A 27,744-nucleotide genomic window follows, 5' to 3' on the forward strand; every position below is an offset into this window, starting at 1 on the left:
CTTCACAGCATATTTTCTCACGGGCCAACAACAAAATAAAAATATCATTTTATCTTAAATGAAAATGCAACATCTCACCTGTTAACTTTCATGTTTTGGAGCAGAAAAAGAGCAGAAAACCTAAATATTTAAAGCTGTTTTCTCCACTGATTTACTGTGATGCTCACCTGTTCCAGAGCTGAGGAGGAGACTCCTGTTGTTTTGTTCATCTTCATCATAATAATGACAACATTAGATGACAACAGGTGCTCACATAGGTTTGTGCTGCTGAACATGTCTGAGCAGCTTGACCACATTGTTGTGTGTCGGGGAGGAAAAATAACAACTACAGCAGCCACAGAGTCGTGCTGGTTTGAGCGTGTCGCAGCTCGCTGGAGTTATATCAGCTCTTTCTGGAAAACTTTCTCTTTCAGTTGTGAACACATTATTGAGCGGTTAAAATCTCCGTTATTGGGCTTCAATGTCGGAAAATTGCTGAGTAAACTCGGCGCTGAGTGAGAGTGTCATGTTCTGCGGGTGGAGGTGGCAGACCATGTGTGGTGGTGGGTTCCAGAGGCAGATGAGCAGGCAGACGGATGTAAAAAATAAAAAGATGTTTATTGTAGGACAGGAGCAACAGGACGAACGAACATGGACAACGACAATGAACCGACAAAAGACAGCAACAAGGAGGGAGGTATAAATACACAAGGGAATCAGGAACACCTGGGCAGAGTAATCAGGGACAGGTGAGAACAATTAGGCAAATCAGGGCAGGAGAGACACAGTCAGGGAGGCTGGGGCGGATCATGACAGTACCCCCCCCCCCCTCAAGGGGCGGATACCAGACGCCCACAAGCCACAAAACACAGGAGACACGGGCACGAACGAAGACCAGACCAGGGCACACATGACAAGGGAACACAGAAGACGAGACCAGGGGACAAGGAACACCATCCAGGGCTGCGGAGCAGGGGCCTCTCGGTTCAGGCGGCACTCTGTCTTACGACCAAACAGACGTGTCCAAGAACTTAGACCAGGGGGACTCAAGGACTGGGCACAGGGACTCGATGACTTGACTTGGACACGATGACTTGACCTGACACGTAGACTTGACCTGACACGTAGACTTGACCGAGTAGAGTAGACTTGACTTGACACGTAGACTTGACTTGACACGTAGACTTGACACGTAGACTTGACACGTAGACTTGACTTGACACGTAGACTTGACTTGACACGTAGACTTGACTTGACACGTAGACTTGAGTAGACTTGACACGAACACTTGACTCCAGGAATACAGGACACCAGGAACACAGAGACGAACTGCAGCAGCAGGCGTGGGACCCAGTAGGAACTGCAGCAGCAGGCACAGGCCCCAGCAGGAACTGCTGCGTGGAGAACCTGCAGGCACAGAACCTGCAGGCGTGGACCAGAAGTGGTTGAGTAGCGGGACAGACGCGTGGAAGCCCAGCTCGGCGGCAGGTACTCGACATCCCAATCAGAGCAGGTGCACATCCGATCTGCTGGGTCCATCGGCGGAGGCTCGGGTGAAGGGAAGCCGGAGAAGAGCGGGGAGACCAGCCCTACCACACCGGAGAATAATGGCGTGCGTAGGGGGTGTAATTCCCTTGTGGCTCCAGGATCCGCGGCTTCAGGAGAAGAACGGGACGGGGCAAAAACAGCTGGAGGAGAATGACCCTGGCCACCCCGAAGATAAATAGGATGCGCCAGGATCTCCCAGAGGAACTTCGACCACCCCGAGAACAGGTAGGATGCGCCGAACACACAAACTCCAGGCCAGAAATCTCCCACAACTGAAAGGGACAAAAAAAAGAAAAATAATCCTCCAGGAACAGATGTGTTAGCTCACCACAGGTCCAGGTTTGGTCGGTTCATTCTGTCATGTTCTGCGGGTGGAGGTGGCAGACCATGTGTGGTGGTGGGTTCCAGAGGCAGATGAGCAGGCAGACGGATGTAAAAAAATAAAAAGATGTTTAGTGTAGGACAGGAGCAACAGGACGAACGAACATGGACAACGACAATGAACCGACAAAAGACAGCAACAAGGAGGGAGGTATAAATACACAAGGGAATCAGGAACACCTGGGCAGAGTAATCAGGGACAGGTGAGAACAATTAGGCAAATCAGGGCAGGAGAGACACAGTCAGGGAGGCTGGGGCGGATCATGACAGAGAGGAGTGTTTAGTTTGTCCGAGACAGCGGAGCTGCAGACACCGGCAGCAGACGCTGGAAAAAACACAAAGGAGGGGGCACTTCGGATCTGTGCTAACACCGCAAAGTATCATGGGAGTTGTAGAGTCTTTGCGAAAAAATCGGCCAGCGGGTCAGTTTTTTATGTATTTTTGATATTTATCTCGCAGGCCACATAAAAATGCTCAGCGGAGACACATGTGTGCTGACTCTAGCCCAAGCTACTGCTAACGCTAGCCTGAGCTTCTGCTAACAAACTTGTTGGATGAGTGCAAAAGAACAAAGAAAAAAAATGAGCGCCACTCACATTCCATGATGTAGTGGGAATATCCAGACCTGACATGAATGCAAAAAATGAGCCACAGCCCCACTACAACTTGTCAGATGCTCACGTTATTACTTTTTCATGCACACACACACACACACACACACACACACACACACACACACACACACACACACACACACACACACACACACACACACACACACACACACACACACACACACACACACACACACACACACCACAGAGTTTATAGCTTCAGGCAGCATCAACAAATCCTTAGGGTGAACCGACCAGCACATTTATAATAGGGAGCCTAAGTCACGCCCATCTACTTCCGGTCCATGGGCCCCTGGAAGAATGAAAAAATGACGACGAGGTCGAAACACCCATCATTAATTTTCATTTAAACTGCGGTGCAACATGTATGTGATCCAGGGTGTAAGGCAAAGCGGATTGAAAAATAGCGTTTTCAGCCCCGTTGACTTGCATTCATTTTTTGGTTCTTCTGGGGACCCACGATCCGACCTTGAAGGGAGAAGACTTGGACTCCCTATTCATGTCCTAAATGGGTGGGGTCTTCACTATGGTGTTTCAGGTATTTGGCATTTATCAGGGCTCCTGGGCCATTTTGAGCCCCAAAAAGGTTTGTTGTTTCTAAACAAAGAGGTTCAAAAAAAGAAAAAAATTTTTTAGTACACCTCTAAAGTGTCTTTTGCATTTTCATTTCTACAGATGAGCAGCTTCCTCTCAGACATGTCTAATACCCGGAGTGTGACAAACAGGAGGGGCCTGGCTGTTTGCAGTGTGGCGCCCAATCTCCCTTCGACGTTGGCCCACCGCTCTGAGCACAGCCCGGCCCACAAAGTGTCCTGGGAGGGTGAAGATAAGAGAGAGAGAGGCCTGGAGAGGCTTCGAGACGGTAGAGAGGAGGAGTGGGGCCAGAGGGCTTTTGAGCTGGAGAGAACCCTCAGGGACACAAGTCCACAGGGTAAATACACACACACACACACAAGAACACGTGGGTTCTTAGTCACAAAAGTTCAAGTCATTGTTCTGCTCACTGAGAAAGTGGCTTAGAACTGCTTAAAGTGTTAGATTTTCATTTTACTGCCAGTTCATTATCATTATCCTTAGTATTTATTTACTTGGAGGAAAAAAGGACATAACTTTAAGTTTCACTGCTCAAATTGGCAATTATACCCTCTTGGACCAGTTCAACTCACCTACATGTCATGTTCCCTTCTGTTTGATACATCAAGCAGTGCTGATGTCCTGAGTTCTTGTCCTACTTTACACATAGTTGAACATTTTTTTTTGCTCCATGAAATAAAAAAGAATCAAGCTTTTCTAACATTTTTTTTCCACCCATGCTTCAAGGGCCTTCTTATCAGCTGCAAGGTCCACAAGCTGAATTGAAGCAGTGAGACGTTGCTGTCAGATAATCAAGTTTCAGCGTGACGTTTAGCTGCCGACCCTGTCAACAAGAATACAGTCGAGTTTGCTCCCCGTCTGTGAAATAATCACGCTGCATCTCAGCGCCAAGGTGGACGTCAGAATCTTCGATCCTTCTGTCTGACCTGCTGTTTGAATAATACAGCTTCCTGCTTGTTAATTATTGATTTCTTTCTGTGGGAAGAGAAAATAAGCAGTTTTAGTTGTTTTCTCTCCTGCTGCGTGTGCACCGGAATAAAAATAAATAAATAAATAAAACACACACCCCAGGGTTCACAGCCACAACACAGTCCATTAATTAAAATGCGATAAGGCCAAATAGCCATCTAATTTTCACATTAGTACATTAATAACTCCGGTCTTAAGTGGTAGTTAAACAGATCTATTGAAAACAGTTTTTGTACATAAGCATAAAATAATTAATAATGTAAAACCTGTGGAATTTAGCCAACATTACTCATTACAAATAAAAATCTTGTGCTGCTTGGGTTTCGGTAACCGTCAATGGCACATCTCTTGGAAATAAACCATCTCAGCGGAATTGAAATACCACGACTATTACTGCGGCAATTACAGAACGGATTACAGAAAGCAATTTGTGACAACATATTAGTTGCTGAAAAGGAAGTAGGGTTAAAACTGTTGGAGCTTAGGATTGAACCTCAACGTTAGTGACAGTAAGAATTTTCATTTGAAATATTACTTGGTTTACTTTGAAGGAAATTAATGGAAAAAGTAGCAAGATTCAAACTGTTAAACCTAAAAAGTCTCATTATAATACATAATCCAAGATGATTAAACATCAAAATGAAAGGTAATGTGAGAATTTAATGTTTTAATTCTGATTTTAAAACTCACACAATAGGTGATTAAAAATAATGAAGGTCAGGATCAAGAAAACCAGAGTTTATCATCCTTTTTCAGGTTTTGTAGAATTCTCTGACTTGTCTTCTGAATCAGAGCAGCGCCTGCTGCACCACCTGTCTTATTTAGGTTGACTGACGGTGTTGCCTTACTGCGCACGTTCCCACAGGAGCACTTCTCTGGCTCTGCACACGTTGGACCGTGACCGCACGGCTTGGGTGTAGAAGGCCAGAGAAGATGTCCAAGCATCATCCTGCACCTCATGGTCACTGATGTGGGCTAGAGGTTTGATTTTGTAGCTTCCAGCTAAAATGTGAAGTTGCAATTGAAATCCATCCAAGATGAAATGATGTAAATATTTTACATTTTCCTCATTAATAAGGTGTTTTCTCCAACTGTGTTTAAAGAAAACAATAGCTAAAGTCCCAGTAGTTGTCTCCGCATTTGACAGGTGAGCTGCAGCTGTGGCCGCGCTCGGGAACCATTCGGTGGTTTAACCCCCGAATCTAACGCCTTTAATGCTGATGTCAATCAGGGAGGCATTGGATCCCTTTTTAAGTCTTTGGTATGACCCACCTGGGATTTTAATCCTGATCTCCCAGTCCCAGGACGGACACTCATACCACTAGGCCTCCAAGCTGGTACTATAGGGTTTAAAGTCATTTTGAGAAATTGTACCAGGACAATTTGATTTCATTCCTACTAACAAAATAAGTGAGTCTAAGCATAGACACAATCTTTTCAGATGAGTTTCAGGAGATATATTTTTACCAGATCGACGTGCTAGCAGTTAGTCTGAGCAGGGCCAAGAACCAAATCTATTGCCTCTCTTATATGAGCTCTTATCCAAAATGAAAATTATCATGTATATTTTGATTAGTAAGCTTTAAAGTAACAGTGAGTAGTTTCCTGCTCCTCCACCCTACTGGCTGAAAGTGGAATTACAACCAGAAGGGTGGATTTCTTTCTTCATTCTTCTTCCGGCTCTTGGAGGGTGCAGACACTTTTTTCCTGGAAACAGTGGAACTTGATTTGTTTATCTCAGCTGTCTGTGGAGGACTCTGAAGACGTGTGGATATCCGTGGTGTTGGTGTCAGGTTTCCTGCTCATTGGCCTTGGAGGCTACCTGGCTTACCGGAAAATTAACGAGCTGTCGAGGAATATTGGACCGATCCCGGAGCTCAGAGATGGTTTGCACCGTGCGGTGAATTCACAGACTCACATAATTGTCGAGATGAATTGTAAGCTTGGAACACGCAACTCCACGCAGAAAGGCCGCAGCCGAGTTTCGACCCAGCAACCTTCATGCTGCGAGGCAACAGTGCTAACCACTGCGCCACCATGCAGCCAAAATCTAGAAGTAAAAGTTCAGATACTTTACATTAAAATTTATTTCCTTTTTTATAATTAGTCAAAAATAAGCGCATCACTAGTACTGTGCATAAAGTGTCTTGTAATTCATTAAAAGCACCAAAGTGGACCTTTTCTGTACAAAAAAATAGTGACAATAATTTTATGGAAACTTTGCTAAGAATCATTAATAATCTCATCAACAACATTGTTATTTTCATCCAGATTTTCCTTTGCTAATAAACCAGCATTCTTGAACTCCTGATCTACGCTCTGACACTCTTTTCCATCTCGTTCACAATTTGAACAATTGTGTTAAACCAGGCATTATCTTGCTGTAAGATTAGAGCAGAGCACCTGGAGGAGTGAGGTACCCGTCTCGGCCTTGGTTCAATGGACCGTGTTGGAGATGGTCCCCTGCCACACGCCGAATGGTGACACCTGAGTACCTGGTACGGCCCTCTGACACATTTCTGACAAACTATCACTCAGAAGCACGTGAGTGCTTTGAAAAGGCTCGACTCTCCGTGAAAGCAGAGGGGGGGAAAAGTTGTGTCACGGATCACGCTGATTTAGAAGTATCCGTTTATGTGAAATACCCCTTTGCTGGTGGGAGAGTGAAAGGTAACTGAGGAAAGTGGTGGAATTCTCCACGTGCAATTTTTTAAAATTCCTTTCCCTCAAAAAAAATGTTTGGTTTTCATTTTGAAATAAGAGATTTGGGTCTGAACTTCTGAATGCTTTTACTCAGCCCAGCTCGCAGCACTCCTGCCACGGTAACCTGTATACGGAGCTTTTAATGCAACTGAGGTGTTCGTTTCAAGGTAACAGCGTGATTTTAGAGGATTCACAGAGGAGCATGCACCTTTTTGGTCTTACAACACCACTTTTATCTGGCGGAGGCACCGTTAAAACATTCTCCAAAGATGTACGGCAGCAGCCGACAACAAAAGGTTACACAGATCAGAATTCACAAATGACGCAGATAAGGGACTCACCATTCAACTAACATACCTGTGTTGAGCATTTGTATTTAACTTAAATTCAGATATTTAACTTCTGACTTTGAAGGAGGAAGAATCATTCAGATAGATTTTTCCTCTTTACAAAGCTCATTTTATCCTCAACGTGGAGCTTACACCACTTCTATACATCTTCTTAAATCGGCTCATTTAAAATAATCCTCGTCTTCCTCTCATTATCCTCTGAAACGATCAAATAGTGAGATCTGAAGGAAGCTTGACGAGCTTGAGCGAGAGCCTGCACAGTACTAAAAAAAGAAAATAAATACGCTGCATATCTATTTGTCCTCGAGGCCTTGTTTCGTAGAGACACAAACCTAGTTTTATTTGCCACAACTCCATTTTAAATGTGGAATAATTTGTTTCTAACTTGTTAAAAGTAGTTTTTACTGTAACAGCAGGAGATTGGTTTCCTCCCACAGGCAAATGACATCCATGTTGGTTTGTTTTATGACCCTAAAATTGCTGGATGTGTTCCTGTTAAATTGGAAAGGATTTTTCAGGAGAGCATTTAGATACTCTGAAATGGGTTTCTGTGGAAAGTTTAGGAATAATGAATAACTTACACGTTGAATAGCTCTTTAAATGTGTCACGATGGTCAACTGGGTACGGGAGCTGAGCTTGGTAAGGATGGTTGATGTCTGGATTATTAGGTAGAGAATTCTGATCATGGGTTTCAATGAAACGATGACTGAGTGAAGAGCCGCGTCTTCCATATATAGGCTTGGGAGTGACTGGGAAAATGCCGGGAGTTCCCGCGAGGAGCATGCTGGGAAATGTGGTCCAAGATGGAGGCCGGTTAGCTGGGAGAGGCCGGTCCGGGGGCTTGGGTTCTGACAAAATGACCTGAGTTAAGAGGCACAGAGTTCCGTTTTGATCTGATTGATGAGCTAACTGCTAGTCACAGAATATCCAAAGTCTTCTTTGGAGATTATCCCGGCTTTCCACCAGAATCACAAGCGAAGCATAGTATGCAGGTATTATAGTCAATAGAGATGTTTGCCCCAAGTACCTAGCAGCGTGATTTGGACGCATGCCATCGTAGTGTCACTTCGATCTGCTAAATTTGTGTTTGAATCTATTTTTAAGATGCCACAAGAACACGACAAGTTCAGATCTGGTCAGACAGGAAGTAAAACACGGAAGCAGTCCAGCGAATTTCTAAATGAAAAACGTGCCTTTCTTTGGTGATTTCATGACTTCACGTGACGACCTGTGTGGAACACCTTTGCTGCCACTCATGCATCCGTTGGAAAGTCGGGGAAGAGTTGTCAGGCTGCAAAAATCTACTTACTCTTGTCTCAGTGTGACTAATCATCAATGTTGCCACAGTAACCTAGAAGTAGTAATTTGATGACTGACTGCACATTACTCCTTAGAAGAGTAACTTAGTCACTTTACTGATAACTTTATGTTAAAAGTAACTTAAATTAGTTTAGAAGTTACCTAATTAATTATTTTAAGCAGCTGCGAATAACAACCCATTACTTCTACATAGGAAGCAACAATCAGTTTTGCTATGCAAACACAATGTAGTGTGCTAAAGGCTAACATCCATCATGAACAACATCACTGAGACCTGAGAGTTCAGTAACACACTGTTGGAAGTCGAATGGCACTGGGGTCTCATTCCTCAGAATGGAACTGCTACTCATGGTGCAACATTACCACCAACCGAAAATCGCCCCATCAGAACACTGAACCAGAGACAAACAACCCTAGCAATGAAACCCCAACAAAACACCCGATAACACACCAAAATAGGACAAAAGAGCTGAAAACCGGCTACCCACAATGCACCCCACCTGTTGTTTGTTCCACAGTGGGCGGGGTGACTAGTGACTACAGAACAAGCAGAGGGCGAGGTGCATTGTTGGCAGCCAGGTTTCCAGTTGTTTAGTTGGGGTTTTGTTGCCAGCCTTGTGTTGGATGTTGTTAGTCTTGTTCAGTGTTGTTGGTATAAGTGTGCACCATGAGCAAGGGTTTCATTCCGAGGAATGGGGCCGCGGTGCTGTTCGGTTGTTTAGTAGCTCAGTACGCTGCTTGTTCTGACTAGTATGCATGCTGTTGTTGGCTACAGGGTTAGGGTTAGGGAAAAGGGAAAAATAACCAGAATAAGGGAAAAGTAGCTATTTTAGAGTAGCGTGCTACTAGTGATGGGAATTCCGGCTCTTTTTAGAGAGCTGGTTCTTTTGGCTCAGCTCACCGGTCTTTCAGCTCCCAAGTGGCTCCTCAGATTTTCTGTTGCGTTAAGTATATTTATCACCAAAAATAATGCTAAACTATATGTAAAATGATTAACTAATGTAAAAAATGCAACATATCAAACATGTATCATTTATATGGATTTATTTACTGAACACTTTAAGAAATCTCAACTTTCCGATTGCTGTCGCTCATTTTCTCACCGTCTTCGTCGCACTTTCCTCTCTCTCGCTGGCCTTTTTCCTCCTCCGCATTCCCTCTCGTCTCCCTCCGCCCGCATGTGCTCTGCTGTGTGTCTGTCTGAGTCTGATCCTCCCTCTTCCCCGCCCCTGCTGCTCTGTGTGTGGATAGTCTGGACACGCAGTTACACATGTTGACCAATCGCCTGTAGCTTTCACCAAAGCAAGAGGGGAAGGGGAGGGAGGGTGACGGCTCCCAATGACGAGCCGGCTCCAGTCGTTCGCCTCATAGAGCCGGCTCTTAGAGCCGGTTCGTTTGCGACTGACACATCACTACGTGCTACTAAGCAACGCATCACCGGCATTACTGCTAATCATTAGCTTGCTAATTCAGCAAAAAAGCTTTCTACAAGGGGTAAATCTTTTTCATTCAGATCAGAGATTTTATTTAAGATCGACAATTATTTTGTTAATTGTAATTCTAGGAGGAAGCTGTTGACGTGTTTGTGTTTATTTTCTGGATGTTTCAGAGCGGACGGAGGATGTGACGTGTCTCTCAGACTCCACCTCTGAAGAGCAGTCCCTCAGCTCGTACACATCAGAGTCCTTCGATGACAACGGTAGGAATGCACAGCTGAGGAAACTCAAGGCTCTTTATCACTCGTGTTATTCCACTTTTAACTCCACTTCTCCACCACTTCTGCCATGTTGGACAAAGAAACAAATTAAAGACCTAGCATTCTTTCTAATGGATGCACATTGCTCATGACCTTTCATTCAAGGCTTTTAAACTTAGATGTGTTGAGATTCTGGTTAAATCTTGAAAATATTGTGTGTAATTTGCAAAAAATGCAGGTTCTTGTGGACGGCATGTGCTGTGAATGATGCTCAGCTACTGAGAATTTTGCTCCATACCTGTAAAACCAATTTTGTTTTGAGTAAGTTAAGGTTGTTTGGCTCACATAAAATGCGTTGACTTCAAAAGTTAAAGAATATTTCCTAAAAATATCATTAAAACTAATCTATTTATATGATTAATGTTCCACATTTGTGCACTGAAGCAACAGTATGCTGTACAGGGGCGGATTTTGGGACTGAAGAACATCTGGGGCTTAACACACACGCACACACACATGCGTGCACACACACGTGACACGCACTTGTCAACATCATATATATTTGTCTTGTACCACATAATTTTTCCTCTGAAGCTACATATTAAGCATTTTCAGGGCAGAGTATTGTTCCTGTTAGTGTTTTGTGTGAGATGATGGTAATTATTCCCTTTCTTTCTCCAACAACTTTACCTGATAGTAAGCTAACTTTAGGCAAACCAGCAGCACAACAAATATTTTCAAATAGGACTCACAAACCTGAGTCAACACCAGTCTCATCAAAGCTGGGGTTCTGTCGTTGTACTTTTGGTCTAAAAAACGTCCTTATGTCCATCTTCACTCATGTGTTTCAGGCAGAGAGTGTAGAAGAAGCTGGCTGCTGAAGGGCTTCTTCTTCAGTGGTGGAGGCTCAGGCAGGCTGTATACAAACTACTGCCAGCTGCTCCCTCTCTGTTGGGCTTTGGTACTGCATGTTACTTCCACGTTTTAGATCCGGGGCTTTTCATGAAACACCCGGGGCTTCAGCCCAAGTAGCCGGGCCTAACGCCGCCCCTGATGCTGTAGCTGGTAAAAGGACAGTTTTGTGTTTAGTGGATTTCATAAGTGAGTCATTGTTTAAACCAACAGTAGCTCAGAAAACTTTTTATTACATTCGCTAATCGTAATTCATGTCAAAAATCTGCTACTCTTATTTTTGCACTAAAGTTGGTCGGAGCTGGAGTTTAGCTGGATTGTTATAATCACAGGGGTAAAGCTTAGCTCACAGAATGAGCCTGCTGGGGATCAGGAGGGAGGTCTGCAGCTGGACTCTTCTGAAAAGTACTTTTTGTTTGTTAGGATGAAACAGTTGGCCAAAGTAATGATAATAAATCTGTTTGCCAAAGCAAAACACACCAACTACAAGCATCTTCCATGAACATTGTGTATTGCCAAAGTAAAAACCACTGGGTCCCTGTGCTGAATCCCAAGTAGTTATATATATATTTTTTGTTTGTTTTTGAGATTCTTTAGTAGATTTATTAAAAAAGTAAAGTGAAAGCCTTTTAAACTAAAGTTCATAAATGAGCAGATTCATCGTATTTCTTAAAGAAACACTTTCCTCTTCCTGGATAACTGAGGCTGATTGATTTTTTTACTCGACCAGGTGTAAGGGGGAGCGGACCTGCCTGTTGGTCGTGTGTTCCTAGTGTCCTGTGCTCTAGATAGAAAATCCATTTCTGTCCTGTCTAATTAGCGTAGCTGCAATAAAAACAAGCCCTCATATATTTCCTGCGCCCCTATAGGGAATGCAAACACACGTCACCTGCATGGAAACATGTTTGCGAGACTTAACGTTCCGCATGTTTTCATCAAGCCTGCCAACATTCTGGAAAAGGAGCTTAATTTAAAAGCCAGCCATAGATTTCACCCACAGATAAATGCTGAGATTGTCTGTTCTTCTTTTCTCTCTTTGTGTTTTCTGCCAAGCCTCCATAGTGACCGTCATACGTCTAGTCAATGATGCTGTTGATGATATTGAAAGTGAAGGTATGAAAGAATTTCATCTTCTCTTAACTCCATTTTCTTTTTTGTGTCTCTCATCTGATGCCAAACCATTTGCTGAGTTGCAGAGAAAAAACAAACAAAACAAAAAAATAACTATATATTTTGTGCTGAAGGCAGCCGAGCTTCTTGCTCTTGAGTCCTTTTTTTATTAAGAATGAAACACCCTGCTTAGATTTTGAATATTTTGTCAGTTTCTGACACTGGATTTCTTTCTACTTCAATTTTCTCCTCTTTGGTTTCGGCGTTGTTTGTCTCAGTCGTTCTCTGACTTTGGCTCTCTCTCTTCCTTTGAAGTGTCGAACATGGACAAAGAACAGCAGTGGAACAGCCCTGGTGAGTGAGACGCAAAGCAGCTGAAAAGCAGCTTATTAAAAACCATCCCCATGAATTAATTCATCCAGCTCTGATCCCAAACTACTACTGTATTCTTCACCTTATTTTCCATTAAACCCTTTATTAGACCCTATACAGCTCAGATTTGCAGATCTGTTGTTGCAGTTTCAAACGTGAATGAAGAATTAAAGTGACATTCAGATTATTTTGTGGGTGAAAGGGTTTGAACAGCTAACATAGTGAGTAGCTCTTTTAATGACATCAGTTTGAAGAAATAGAAAGCAATTCTACATAGATTCATGGCTAGGGGAAATAAATCAAAAATCTTAAGCCATTTCAGGCGAATCCTATTTTATAGACTCATTTCAGCATGACATCACATGCCCACACCCACATCCTGCCCCTCAGGCGGGAGGGCAAGAAGGCGGCACCTCCCAGTTGACTACAGTTGTGTTTATCTGTTAGTTGTCAATAAACAGAGCTAAACAGCGGCAAAATAATATCTATCAGCATGGTTAACACACGTAGAGCTTTAGGCTGCACAGGTAGGGGAAAGAAGGACAGAAAAGTTCGATTTTAAAGGTTTCCAGCTGATAAAATATGCTGAAGGCGGTGGTTAATGGCCAGTTCTAGTGGATAAGCCACCCACATTGTGGCAGGCCAAATCTCGTGACAGAATAAAAAAGTAAACATCTGAGGAGGCGGCCGGGGCAAGACCGACCGAGCTGATGCAGCGGGGGAGAGCCGTGCTGAAGATCAGTCCTGTAAAATAAAGGTGTGAGAAAGTGACAACGCCAGTGTAATTTCGGCACCTCGCACCATCTGGTATTTTATTTCGTTTTATTTGCCATTTCAAATGTTTTTATCTTTCATTGCTTTATTTTATTTTTATAGTGCTGTTAACTGTTCTATTTTATTGTTTTTAGTAGGAATTTTTACTCCGACTATTTATGCTTTGTTCTCATGTATTTTGCCTGTTCTTATTGTGTTTCTTGATCAAGCATTTGGCTTTTTTATGTACAGCACTTTGGTTAGCTGCCATGCTGTTTTGAAATGGTGCTTTATAAATACAGATGGTATGGTATGGTGCAGCTTTGACCACTGGAGGCTGCTAGCAACGGTTACAACGTCGTGTGGAGGTTGAGGTGGCGCTGTTGGGACGGTGAGTGCTGTAGAAACTTGACCCACCAGAAGGGATGAGGTGGTGTCAACAGGAACGGGGGGAAATGGAGAGGAAACCGTTCTTATGGTTTGGATGGTAGCAGGAGGGTAATGATGACTCGGAGCAGACGGAGTAGACATGGAGGAGGTGACTTGGTGTTCCAGCAGTGTGGAGGCGGAGGCATGAACAGGAGGTGAGTTACGGCCAAAGGTCTCTTGCAACCGCTTGGCAAACTCCCAGAAAGACACCGATCTAATCAGATGTTCCTCAAAATAGTCTGTTGCTCACTCTAGGGCGCTAGCACCCAAACAAAGCACCATGTAGGAGACCTTGTTGAATTCCGAGGAGCCCAGGTTCAGGCAACGAGCGCAGTCCTGGATGAAATTTCTGCAGGTGTCTGGGTCTCCATTGGGCCATTCCCATCAGTACCGGGTCGGCCCGGGCCGGGTAGGGTAGGTTGTTTACATATCTGGGCGGCCTGGTATTTTTCCAGGCCAACCAAGGCTCATTCTCAGCCCTCTTCTCGAGGGGGTCTGCTTCAGGCTGACCAGGGCCAACACACCCACTGCTGACAGAAAATTCACACCTTCTATTAGAGCAAGCCTCTGATTGGTGGGTAGAATCAGCCCACATGGGCTTAAGGCAAGGATGTGTGGAATCAACCGGGCCAGGCTGGGGCCGACTGAGGCTACCCGGCCCGGGCCGACCCGGTACAGATGGGAATGGCCCACATAGTACCTGTCGGGGTGCCTTGGTGAAGTCCAAAGTTCTGCTGGATCCATGGTTGGTCGGTCCATTCGGTCACGTTGAGATCAGGAGGGTTGGACCCAATATGCTGAACCCTAGGACGACAAGAGGCAGGAGTGGAGATAAAAGTAAAATCCTTTATTAAGGATGAAAAAACAAATAAACATCCAAAGGGGCAGGAAGCCAAGACCAATTATCAAAACTCTGCAAAGAACAAAACCAAAAGCCAAAACAACGCTGACAGCAGCAATGGGCCGACAACACAGAGAGACGCAGACAGGGTTATATACACGGGCTGGTTGATAGGAGACGAGGGGCAGGTGCGTGGGGAATTGGGCTCAGGTGAAAACAATGAAATGAGGAGAAGCTGAAATAAGCAGGGGAAGATGTCAGCCTGGGAGTCATGACATAAATCCCAAAGTTTGCGTGGAAAGTTGTTTACGCAGTTTCCCGACCCCGTTTTGTGCGTAAGCAAGCTTGATAAATGAGGCCCCTGGTGAGTTGTTTTATGTGGAAAGAAAGCACTGGTGCTCCTGTTTCAGGAAGTAGAAGTCTGTTGGAGAAATGGGTTGGCGGAAAACAGCAAATTTGAAAGTTTTACTCATTAAAATTCATGGTACGCAAACATCTTGCCTCTGATTGGCTACCAGCAATACAACTCCTCTACTTTCTGTGTTTTAAAAAAAAACTTTGAATAGTGTAAAACATTTTCTTGGGTAAAAAAATGCTAGGTTGATGTGTAGGAGCTAGTAGCTCCTACTAGCCAGATTAACTGCCACTGCAGATGGCGCCGAGGAGTGGGAAGTGGGGCGTGACACAAAGTAATTGAGAACCACTGGTTTTGGTTTTGACCCATACAGTATATGATGAGCCGTTGGCTCTTTCTCCAGAACTGCTGCTAAAGATCTGTACTGCTGCTTAAACTCGACGTCAGAAAAATAACAAACTGCCCATTTTGTTGGGTTCCCTTTTGAGTCACAGGAAGAAAAACAAACGGGTCTAAGACACATTATTGTTGCTCTTCGTCAGCTGAAACAACAGAGCGTGTTCAAATCTGTGCCAAATTCAACTGTAGCACCAGTCTAAAGGCCCTTCTCGTCCCACCCCAACAGCTCTAACTCGTCTTGGCGTGGAGTCTTTGTTCATGGATCCCTTGGCATTTATGCGCGGCATCTGCCATGGAGAAATTGGCAGCTTATTGTTTCTGTGGGTGGGCGTTCCATGGATCGGGCTTGCTCTGATGCATCCCACAGATGTTCCACCAGACTGGGGACTTTTGTAAATGCCCTGGGCTCTTTAATGTGTGACTCGGGCCACTTCTGGCAGGATTTCCCGCTCTGGTGATGGGTGAGGCGGGTCGTGCATTGTTCTGCCTGAGGCAGCATCTTCAGTGATGGGCCGTCATTACTGTTGGACTGTTTAAATATTCTTACATAGGGTAAGGTTATTGCCTGATTATTAAAGACTTATTTGTAACATTTCCTGCATACAGCAAATACTTTTCTACTAAAACAAAAACAGGTCAAAAATATTCCATAACACACTTCTAAGCTAAACAAAGCTTTCATCCCAGCCTTGTAGACAGTCTCAGAGGATTTTTAAGGGCACTTCGAGCAAAGCCTCTCCTCCACACAGAGGAAAAGGCTGCATCAAACACTTTCTCCCCCACACCAAACAGAGCACCCGCCACTGTTTGACCACTGCCTTTCCTCTCCTGGAGAATACATGCTTTAGGGTTTATAACATGTGTCCAGTCAGGAACAGTACACCTTATCAGATCTGCACACTTCTGTCAGTTGCTTGAGCTACGGTCTCATAATCAATATTAATTGGCTCGTCCTTACCGAGTCTGTTTGTTCTCGGTTCCCAGAAATTTACCACGTCTAATAAGCATTTCATCACGTCCCCCCCAGTGCAGGGTTGCATTCATGCCTCACTCATCTACAGCTCGCTGGAGCACAATAATGATTACACATGAACGTTACAGAAACACACAGTCACAAGGTGTTAACATGCAAACATAAATAAACACACTGGATTTGTTATTTGAATAATAAAACCTCAAAAGCTCCTGGAAACAGAAGGAAAGGAAAGAAGAAAGGAACACATTACATTAGGTTTCTCTTTCTTTTGGAACAAAAATGTTTCGGATCATCAAACACATTCCAATATCGAACGTTACCCCAGTAAATCGCTAATGTTGTTTATTTAATGTATTAAGGGGCAGAATCTATTTAAACCAAGATGGCTCTGTGTGGAAAGTGATTTCCCTCTTCCTTTAACAATTGGTTGTAAAACAAGTGTTTTTGATCATTATCGTGGGTCTCACACATAACTGAGAAGGTATTTTCTCCCAATCATTACAATCATTACAGAAATAAATCAAGCTAGCCACATTGGAGGGGTCTGAGTATGTGTAAGGATGAAAAGTCAGACATTTCCTTTAAATTCCATTAAAACGACAGTGGCACAGGAGTTAAGTGCTCGCCCCGTGATCAGAAGGTTGCAGGTTCGAGTCCCGCTCAGTCTGCCACTGTCGTTGTGTCCTTTGGCAAGACACTTAACCCACGTTGCCTGGTGGTGGTGGTCGGAGGGACCGGTGGCGCCAGTGCTCGGCAGCCTCGCCTCTGTCAATGCGCCCCAGGGCAGCTGTGGCTACATCGTAGCTCATCCCCACCAGTGTGTGAATGTGTGTGTGAATGGGTGAATGACTGATTGTGTTGTAAAGCGCCTTGGGGGGTTCCAGGACTCTAGAAGGTGCTATATCAAATACAGGCCGTTTACCATAAAACTGGATGTGATGTATTGCTTTTTGAAGTCGTTTAGCATAGATTATAGTGAGCTTCACTGAGAAGCATGTAATACTTGTTCTTTTTTATGTTGATCACTCAGTTTGAGTTCCACATGAAGGCAGAACCCAAAAACCGTCTTCCACCACTATTTCCTGCATTAGGCAAGGCAAGGCAGCTTTATCTATACATTTCAAACACAGAGCTATTCAATGTGCTTTACAGTTATCAGGACATGATATGAAAACAACATAAAAACAAATTCAAATGCACAGATAGAATTACAGTTTAGAGCTAAAGGAGAAGGCAGTTTCAGGGAGATAACGCATGATAAGAAACAATTCATTTAAAGGCTGATGAGTACATTAGGGTTTTTAGTTTTATTTTAAACAACACTAGAATTGGGGCAGATCTGAGGTCATGGGGACGCTGATTCCGTATGTGAGCAGCATAGTAGCTAAGGGCTGCATGGTGGCGCAGTGGTTAGCACTGTTGCCTCGCAGCACGAAGGCTGCAGGTTTGAAACTCAGCTGCAGCCTTTCTACGTGGAGTTGCGTGTTCTTCCCATGCATGAGTGGGTTTCCTCCGGGTACTCCGGTTTCCCCCACAGATCACAGCATGCCCTATAGGTTATAAATCGTACGTCGCTTTGGATAAAGGCGTCTGCCAAATAAATAAACATAAATTCATCTCCACCATGTTTTGTTCTGACCCGTGGTACTATCAGCTGATTGTTTCCAAGGGATCTCATTAGCTGCCCAAAGAAAATAAACGTGGAAATTCCTGCATCAGAAAAACCCAGGCAGGTCTATGTCACACTGTAAAATTAGCATTCATAGATTCACTCATCTTAAACAACCAAGGAAGCCTTATATTTAGCATCCAGGAGCAAGCAGAATGCGTCTTGGCTAGTTGAAGCTAACTGTTAGCGTTAGCAACTCCACAACATGTTAGAAAACGTTCTGGCTTGTGTTACTTGTGGAGATAAAACACCAATATTGCATTTTTAACCAAGACAAAAGAGCGAATGGAGGCAGCAGATGAGTCATGTTGCTGTTACCCAATCAGAGGCTAGAGTTTCACATATCATGAATATTAATGAGCAAGACTCCAAATCTACCGATTTTAGTCAACCACTCCTCCGACTGGCTTTTACTTCCTGAAAAAGAAGCCCAGAGCTTTTATTTCTACAGAAAACTACTCACAGGGCATTCCTTCATACAAGTAAGCACTGGAAATGTTGTGAAATAAGGAGTGAATGACTCCTTAATATTGTAACTCCGGTAGTAATCAAGGGTATGGCAAGTAAAAAGGAACTCTGCTTTCCAAATAGTCATTAATCACAGCAAACTCATGATTTAACAAGGGTTAAATCTACTGATGCACCGATACTGGTACTGGTATCGGTAAAAGTTAACCAATACCAGGAACCGATGCCAATGCAGTTGACTGAAAGTGGTTTCACTGTAACTTGTCAGTGCTGTTCACCTAACATTTTAGTTTTGTGATCATTTCTATTAATATATTTTAATTTATATTTACCTCACAGTATTTTCCTGTTGAGAGCAGAGAAGAAAATAAAACCTGCTCCGGGCAGAGAATTCTGCTGTTGTGTCCTTGGACAAGACACTTAACCCACCTTGCCTGCTGGTGGTGGTCGGAGGGACTGGTGGCGCCTGTGCTCGGCAGCCTCGCCTCTGTCAGTGCGCCCCAGGGCAGCTGTGGCTACATCGTAGCTCATCCCCACCAGTGTGTGAATGTGTGTGTGAATGGATGAATGATACACTGTAGTGTAAAGCGCTTTGGAGTCCTTACTCTGAGAGGCGCTATACAAGTGCGGGTCCTTTATCATTATCATTCCAATTCATTGCTTTTTTTTTTTGCATGGTAGAAGTATCGGTATTGGTATCGGTGAGCATACTCAGGGCCAAGTATCGGTATCATATCGGTTTGGAAATAAGTGGTATCGCTGCATCCCTAGTTACATTTAATTTTACATCCATTTATTATTGTCTGACATAAAATGTGTTCACCAGGGGTCCCATAAAGCAACATCAGAAGGCGCCATTAATTTACCATGTGCTAGTTTTTTCACCAGCAGAAACCCCATTTCAGTAGCCGTGATGTAAAACCAGAACAAGGGACAAATAATAGGCCTTGATGAGCTGGTCAAAGAGGCTGATTAGTTCAATAAAGAATAAACCACCGAGTTAAACGTGTGAGAGGCAAGCGATGAGAACCGGGCTGATGTCGAACAGATAATTAGTTTGTGTTAACAGCCTGGGGATATCAGCCCAGGCATTTTAAATCAATGGAAGAATCAATTTAAGATGAGCTACTAAGAACTCGAGTAATGCCAGTCAAGCAGGAGTTGTGGCTCTTTTAATGAGAAACGATGCGTACAAAAAATGCAATAGTTTTGATTGACAGCAGTGCAACGGCTTATAAAGAAAACGGGTCACGTATGATCACACTGCTTCAGTCTGAGATGAGTTCGTGTGAATTCAGAAGTATAAGATTTAAAAGATTTTTTTTAACATGTGTAAAAAAAGCATAAATCAGTAGTTGTGGTTGAGATCTTTTTGTGTACACGTGTAATTATTGTCTCGTCAGATTTGATGCTTTGTGTTTCGGTCAGCTTGCATGCTCTCTGCCCCTCCTCTCCGACCATTATCCTGTGTTTTTCTCTGCTATTATTCACTTCCCTATTTTATTTAGAATTTTATTTAGCATTCAGTCATTGCTATGGAAATTTCATCATCAAAGGTTTTTCTTTTTTTATCCCATGAGATGTTGCTTTTTGTTTCCCAATTCACTGACAGAACGTCACTACCTGCAGAGCAAGGATGAGATTTGTGTAGAGTACATCAAAGAGTACATTGTGGACTGTAAGAACATTTAACTTTTTTCCTCCCATTTACACCTGATGTTGAAATGTTTCCACCAGGAACCCGGATGTTTAAGTAGCGTGGCATGCTGGCAAAAGTTAGCTAAAGTTTTATGGTTTGTTGGCATGACATGGCTAATGAGCGTCGGTGTCCACATGTGTCCACCCCGGGAGCTGGCGCTCTCCAGCACACTAATGAAGTGTCGTCTTTATCCCACACAGAGAATGACCCCTCTGGCTTCTCTCACTTCATCAATATGATACCTTTTCACCTACAGCTTATTAGCCACGCCATGAATTATGCAACCTGCATGCTGTAGTTTTGTAGGAAGTCGTAGAAAACTTTGTAGGAAGTTGAAGGGTTTCCATTTCATTCCCAATAAACAGCATGGACTTAAATGTGGGAACATTCCTGATTGGTTAAATTTGTCTTCATAACCTTCATAAGTACTCAGTAACTGGTTCGGGGGGGGGGTAGAAAAAAGTGCAAACCTTATAAAGTTTTTGGAAAATGACAATATAAAGGTGAGTTTTTCATGAAAGCTGAACATGAAAATAGTATCCTACATCTATCTCCTGCATTAGCTTCTGATAGAAAAATAGACTTTGAAACACAAGGATTTGAAAAGCCTGACAGTGTGACATCACACTGTCACTTAACATTCAAGGCTGTTCTTGGTTTAGCATCCAGGAAACAGCAGATAACGTGTCAGTTAGTAGAAGCTAAGTGTTAGAATTAGCTACTCCACCACACAGCAGAACTCCTCCAGGCTTGTGCTGTTTGCGGAGATAAAACATAAATGGTGCAAAGCAAAAAGAGTCGGTGGTAGAGTCTCCTTGCTGTTAGCCAATCAGAGGCGAGATGTCCAAATATCAGGAAATAAGACTCCAAATCCTGCCACTGGAAGCTCAGCTCTGATGTGGCTCACATCAAGTTCCTGAAAATGGTGCACCAGAGTTTTTTTTTTATCCCCAGAGTGACTACAAGGCATTCATTCCTACTGGAGACAATCACAACTTTCAAAGTTTTGATTAAACAAAGGATCAACATATTTAAAAGTAAAACTGAGTGCAGTGAGTTGCTGTGAACTTTAGGATACTGGAGCTCTTTTGAGATGTTATGGATGCGGCTTCACTCAAACAGGCCATTTTTTGGCTCGTCAGTGTGGTCCAAGTGCAAGCCAATTTCAAAGTAAAAGCATGGGTTGGACGAATGTATTTTCTTTTTTTGAGTTTGGCTGTGAAACATTAAATTAAATGAGAGGATAGTTCCTGCTGTAAGATGACAAACTTTAGGGTCTTGATTTCATCTCCAGAGCTGAAAAAAAATCCTAATTTAATATTTTGATTACAATTTATTCAAAAGCTGGATATAAGCACAGTTATCACAACAGAAGATGTTTATCAGCTAAATTTGACAGATAACAAGTCTTTGTTGTAATTTTCGTCTTCGTCTTCGTCTTCCTCCGCTTATCCGGGTCCGGGTCGCGGGGGCAGCATCCCAATTAGGGAGCTCCAGGCCGTCCTCTCCCCGGCCTTGTCCACCAGCTCCTCCGGCAGGACCCCAAGGCGTTCCCGGACCAGATTGGAGATGTAACCTCTCCAACGTGTCCTGGGTCGACCCGGGGGCCTTCTGCCGGCAGGACATGCCCGAAACACCTCCCCGGGGAGGCGTCCAGGAGGCATCCTGACCAGATGCCCAAACCACCTCAACTGGCTCCTTTCGATCCGGAGGAGCAGCGGTTCTACTCCGAGTCCCTCCCGAATGTCCGAGCTCCTCACCCTATCTCTAAGGCTGAGCCCGGCCACCCTACGGAGGAAACTCATTTCGGCCGCTTGTATCCGCGATCTCGTTCTTTCGGTCATTACCCAAAGCTCATGACCATAGGTGAGGATTGGGACGTAGATCGACCGGTAAATCGAGAGCCTGGCTTTCTGGCTCAGCTCCCTCTTCCCCACGACAGATCGGCTCAGCGTCCGCATCACTGCAGACGCCGAACCAATCCGCCTGTCGATCTCCCGATCCCTCCTACCCTCACTCGTGAACAAGACCCCGAGATACTTAAACTCCTCCACTTGAGGTAGGACCTCTCCCCCGACCCGGAGGTGGCAAGCCACCCTTTTCCGGTCGAGAACCATGGTCTCAGATTTGGAGGTGCTGATCCTCATCCCAGCCGCTTCACATTCAGCCGCGAACCTACCCAGCAAGAGCTGAAGGTCAGAGCTGGATGAAGCTAGGAGGACCACATCATCCGCAAAAAGCAGAGACGAGATTCTCCTGCCACCAAACTCGACACACTCCACACCACGGCTGCGTCTAGAAATTCTGTCCATAAAAGTGATGAACAGAACCGGTGACAAAGGGCAGCCCTGGCGGAGTCCAACCCTCACTGGGAACAGGTCCGACTTACTACCGGCTATGCGGACCAAACTCACGCTCCTCTGGTAAAGGGACTGAATGGCCCTTAACAGAAAGCCACCCACCCCATACTCCTGGAGCGTCCCCCACAGGGTGCCCCTGGGGACACGGTCATAAGCCTTCTCCAAATCCACAAAGCACATGTGGATTGGTTGGGCAAACTCCCGTGCCCCCTCCATCACCCTTGCAAGGGTATAGAGCTGGTCCACAGTTCCACGGCCAGGACGAAAACCACATTGCTCCTCCTCTATCCGAGATTCAACTATCGATCGGACCCTCCTCTCCAGTACCTTGGCGTAGACTTTTCCCGGGAGGCTGAGGAGTGTGATCCCCCTATAGTTGGAACACACCCTCAGGTCACCCTTCTTAAAGATAGGGACCACCACCCCGGTCTGCCACTCCCTAGGAACTGCCCCCGATGACCACGCAATGTTGTAGAGACGTGTCAACCATGACAGCCCTACAATATCCATAGCCTGGAGATACCCAGGACGAACCTCATCTGCCCCCGGGGCTCCGCCGCTGTGTAGTTGTTTGACTACCTCAGCAACTTCTGCCCCCGAGATCGGACAGTCCATCCCCAGGCCTCCCAGCTCTGGTTCCTCCTCGGAATGCGCATTGGTGGGATTGAGGAGCTCCTCAAAGTATTCCTTCCACCGTCCGACTATAGCCTCAGTTGACGTCAGCAGCTCCCCATCCCCACTGTAAACAGTGTGAGCGAGTTGCTGCCTTCCTCTCCTGAGGCGCCGGACAGTTTGCCAGAACCTCTTTGGAGCCGATCGATAGTCTTTCTCCATGGCCTCACCAAACTCCTCCCACGCCCGAGATTTTGCCTCGGCAACTGCCACTGCTGCACCCCGCTTGGCTATCCGGTACCTGTCTGCTGCCTCCGGAGACCCACAGACCAGCCACGCCCTGTAGGCCTCCTTCTTCAGCCTGACGGCTCCCCGAACCTCTGGTGTCCACCAGCGGGTACGGGGGTTGCCACCACGACTGGCACCGGCCACCTTACGACCACAGCTAGCAACAGCCGCCTCGACAATCGCAGAGTGGAACAAGGCCCACTCGGACTCAATGTCCCCCACTGCTCTCGGGACGTGGTCAAAGCTCTGCCGGAGGTGGGAGTTGAAGACCGTCTTGACAGGTTCTTCTGCCAGGCGTTCCCAGCAGACCCTCACTATGCGTTTGGGTCTGCCAGGTCTACGCGGCATGTTCCCTTGCCATCTGATCCAACTCACCACCAGGTGGTGATCAGTTGACAGCTCCGCCCCTCTCTTCACTCGGGTGTCCAAAACATACGGCCGCAGGTCAGATGATACGACTACAAAATCTATCATCGACCTGTGACCTAGGCTGCCCTGGTACCAAGTGTACCGGTGGGCATCCTTATGTTCGAACATGGTGTTCGTTATGACCAAACTGCGGCTTGCACAGAAGTCCAATAACAAAACACCACTCGAGTTCAGATTAGGTGGGCCGTTCCTCCCAATCACACCCCTCCAGGTCAAGCTGTCATTGCCCACGTGAGCATTGAAGTCCCCCAGCAGGACAATGGAGTCCCATGATGGAGCACTATCTAGCACTCGTCCCAGGGACTCCAAAAAGGGTGGGTACTCTGAACTGATATTTGGCCCATAAGCACAAACAACAGTCAGGACCCGTTCCCCGACCCGAAGGCGCAAGGAAGCTACCCTCTTGTCCCCCGGGGTAAACCCCAACACACAGGCAGAGAGTCTCGGGGCTAACAAAAAGCCAACCCCAGCCCTCCGCCTCTCACCCGGAGCAACTCCAGCAAAGTAGAGTGTCCAACCCCTCTCCAGGTCTCGGGTTCCAGAGCCAATGCAATGTGTCGAGGTGAGTCCGACTATATCTAGCCGGTACCGCTCAACCTCTGCCACAAGCTCCGGCTCCTTCCCCGCCAGCGAGGTGACGTTCCATGTCCCAAAAACTAGTTTTCTTGTCCGGGGATTGGACCGCCAAGGCTCCCGCCTTGGTCTGCCACCCGATTCGCATTGCACCTGACCCTTCATGTTCCTCCTGCGGGTGGTGGGTCCACAGTTGGACGAGCCCATGTATCCGGTTCGGGCTGGGCCCGGCCGGGCCCCATGGGCGAAAGCCCGGCCACCAGGCGCTCGCTCACGGGCCCCAACCCCAGGCCTGGCTCCAGGGTGGGACCCCGGTAACCCTCCGGGCCGGGTACTCCGACTCTTCGTTTTAACCGCCATGAAAGATCCTTCGAACCGTTCTTTGTCTCACCCTTCACCTAAGACCAATTTGTCATGGGAGACCCTACCAGGGGCACTAAGTGCCCCAGACAACATAGCTCCTAGGATCATTAGGGCACTCAAACTCCTCCACCACGATAAGGTGACGGTTCAAGGAGGAGTGTTGTAATTTTGTAGTTCACAAACTATTGGGAATCATAAAAGGGACACATTTTAAAATAGTCCTATGGTCCATAGAAACATGTTTACAAAGTTCTTTGCACAAAATCCCTCTCACATAAAGGGATTTCAGCAGTTTTATGATGGACAGATGTAGTACCTTCCAGAATGAGTCGTTTCAGCCCCAACCACCCCCCCCCACCCACCCCCACCCCCACCCCCCACCCCCCCACCCCCGGCTGCTAAAAGCAGAGAAGCTCCAATTTCCGTGAGGGGCTCACAATAGAGCCGCTGCTCCTCCGACCTGTAGAAATGAGAGATGGCTCTATGCTAATTTCCCTGTTTGTGATGTCACATTCGGGGACTTTTTGAAACTGCTCGTTTTAGGTGTATAATTCCTAAAGCCAAACACTGACCGAAAACGTATGGATGGATAGTTTTCATGTTTGGAGTCTGTAGAGGCAATAGAGACCCACAAGGCAGCACAAAAGGATGCAAAAGAGACATTTTGTGTAATATATCCTCTTTAAATCACTCAATCTGGTGTAGGCTAGATGCTAACTACACATGAGCACTAAAACTGAGTGTCCTTTTAAGAAACCTGTTTTGAGAAAATCTTTCTGTCAGCTCTCTGAGAACTGCTGCTCAACAGAGTTTTCACAGAGGTCACCTGGGTCTTCCTCCCTTGGATGAGATTACAATGACGCTGTTGTCTAAAATGTGCGGTGGGTTTACGGACCTGATCCTGTTAGACGAATAATCTCATTCTTTCTCACATGATCCAATAAAGCCGTCCTGCTTGTAGCACACACATCACAGTGAGAACTTCATGCCTCCAGTAATTTAGCTTCATTAGTCTTCATGGAGTACAGCCTCCGGCTCATAAAAAGCACGTTAGCTTGAATACGTTTTTAACTCCTCATTAAAGCCAAACTCTTTGCCCATAAACTCTTTCAAACTAACTAACCAACACTTTATTTCTCTCTCACTTTGTTTCAGCGTATCGGTGGGAGACTTCCTTTCATGCTTCGAGCTGGTTATCACCATCGCGGCTGCGTCCTCCAGAGGCAGGATCCCATCATGACATCGACGATGACCAGCAGAACATCAGACGTGGAGGCAGCACGCGGTCCCTCCAGATAGACTCCGGAACGAGTCACAGCGATGTCAGAGGCCACGAACGGGGAGAGGAGAGCAGGAGGAAGACCTTCCAGTGGGAGAGGAACCATTCAGGCGAGTGGGAAAGAAAACAAACTGTACACAAAGAAGATAAGAGGCATGAAGGAGGAGGGAAGGATGCCGGCATGAGGAGCAGGGATATGGGAGCGCAGTACAGAGACCATGTGCCATCAGGTGGCAGTGACAGCTTTGAAGACACCTCCTCACCTGTTTATGAGGAATACAGAGAGTCCACCCACGATGTAGAGCAGAACGAAGACGCTGACGGTGTTTATGATACTCTACCCCCAGCACGGCGGGCCTACGAGGGGTATCCGCCAAGCCCCCCGGGCCTCAACCTACATCCAGCTCAGCTCATGCCTCCACTGAGGGCATGGGACCTGCAGGCTGAGGGATGGAGGGGCTCGCAGGAGGATCGCGGCGAACTTGGATCTGCTGGTTTGGCAGGTTCTGGGGATGAGCTGGAAAGACTACTGAACCTGGTGTCCCTCAGAGCCAGGAGAGCCACACGGCTGAACAGAACCTCTACGGGATCCGAGCCCTCAACAGGCTGGGATGGGTTCAAATGAGCTCGGTTTAAAACGTGTCCATTTAATATTCCCATTTACATTTCACAGAATTATCTGCCTTTATAGTAGAACATCTCCAGTGCACCATCTAAAAATAATTGAACATATATATTTAAAAAAATGTATAAATAAATGCTTCTATTATTCTGCATTATTTTCCCGGTGTAAACAAGCACTAATCCACCACCAATCCCCTGGATCTTTTCTAAGCTGGAAGAACTAAGAGGAAATATATGCGTGTTCTCTAGACGCCCTCACCTGTGCTGCTGCATGTGAGCGTTAGCTGCAATTGGCTGTGAATCAAAGCTTTTACATTTATTATTTAGAGTCGCTGAAGTGCTGCATTTGGAGCTCATCTCTCTCTCTCACTTTTTGGATGATATCAACATGCCCACATGTTATCGTGCATTTCAGACATTGTTCCATCGACTCACACACATACGGGCATGTGCACGCAGACAGACAGAATCACCTGGTGAACTCAACATCATCTTAAGGTATTTTTTTATATTTTCACGGGTGTGTGCTTTGGGTTGTTTTGGAGAGAGCTGTTCACCCACATCCTAGAAACAGCCTGAGAGAAGTTAAGATTACCAACCCAGATACTAAGGGATCCTCACTTAATTGTTCTATGAATATTTATTTGATGATTATTTATTTGTGTCAGCTGCTTTATTAGTACACATCCTGTGTTTGTTTTGTGTATAAAAATTAAGGCTTAAGGTAATGTACCGTGGGTGTTTTTATTTCATCTGACAATAGTGAAAATAAATGCATTTGTTTTCAGAATCTCAGCCCTTCTTGGATGCTTCTAACACCCTTTTGACTCATTCTGCCATTGAAGGACCCATGGAGGACCAAGCTTCCTGATGCCGAAGCACATTTTTTTCCAGAATGACTTGATGGTCTTGAGGTTTCATTGGACCCTGAACAAATTCACGACTTCCCGTGCCAGAAGCAGCAAAGCAGTGCCAGAGCAGTGGGTATGCGGTCTGCCGGATTTGTGTCGGTATACTTGGAGCTTATACGACATCCCAGAAGGTTCCAGCTAAGCAT

General features: G+C 45.5%; 1 protein-coding gene across 2 annotated transcripts in view; it reads left to right on the top strand.

Moving 5' to 3' along the window:
• Positions 1-27,468, top strand: part of LOC107386964 (protocadherin Fat 3) — a 124,073-nt gene extending 96,605 nt beyond the window's left edge. For both annotated transcript variants that reach the window (XM_054730869.2, XM_054730871.2), the window contains 5 exons: positions 3,219-3,474; positions 10,090-10,179; positions 12,142-12,201; positions 12,514-12,552; positions 25,940-27,468. In XM_054730869.2, the coding sequence (XP_054586844.2) occupies positions 3,219-3,474; positions 10,090-10,179; positions 12,142-12,201; positions 12,514-12,552; positions 25,940-26,688 (1,194 nt within the window). In that variant the 3' untranslated portion in view covers positions 26,689-27,468. The remainder of the gene's footprint in view (positions 1-3,218; positions 3,475-10,089; positions 10,180-12,141; positions 12,202-12,513; positions 12,553-25,939) is intronic.
• Positions 27,469-27,744: the final 276 nt, after the last annotated feature.

This window comes from Nothobranchius furzeri, chromosome 10 (genome assembly GCF_043380555.1).
Source record: "Nothobranchius furzeri strain GRZ-AD chromosome 10, NfurGRZ-RIMD1, whole genome shotgun sequence".
In the NCBI taxonomy this organism is placed as follows: Eukaryota; Metazoa; Chordata; class Actinopteri; order Cyprinodontiformes; family Nothobranchiidae; genus Nothobranchius; species Nothobranchius furzeri.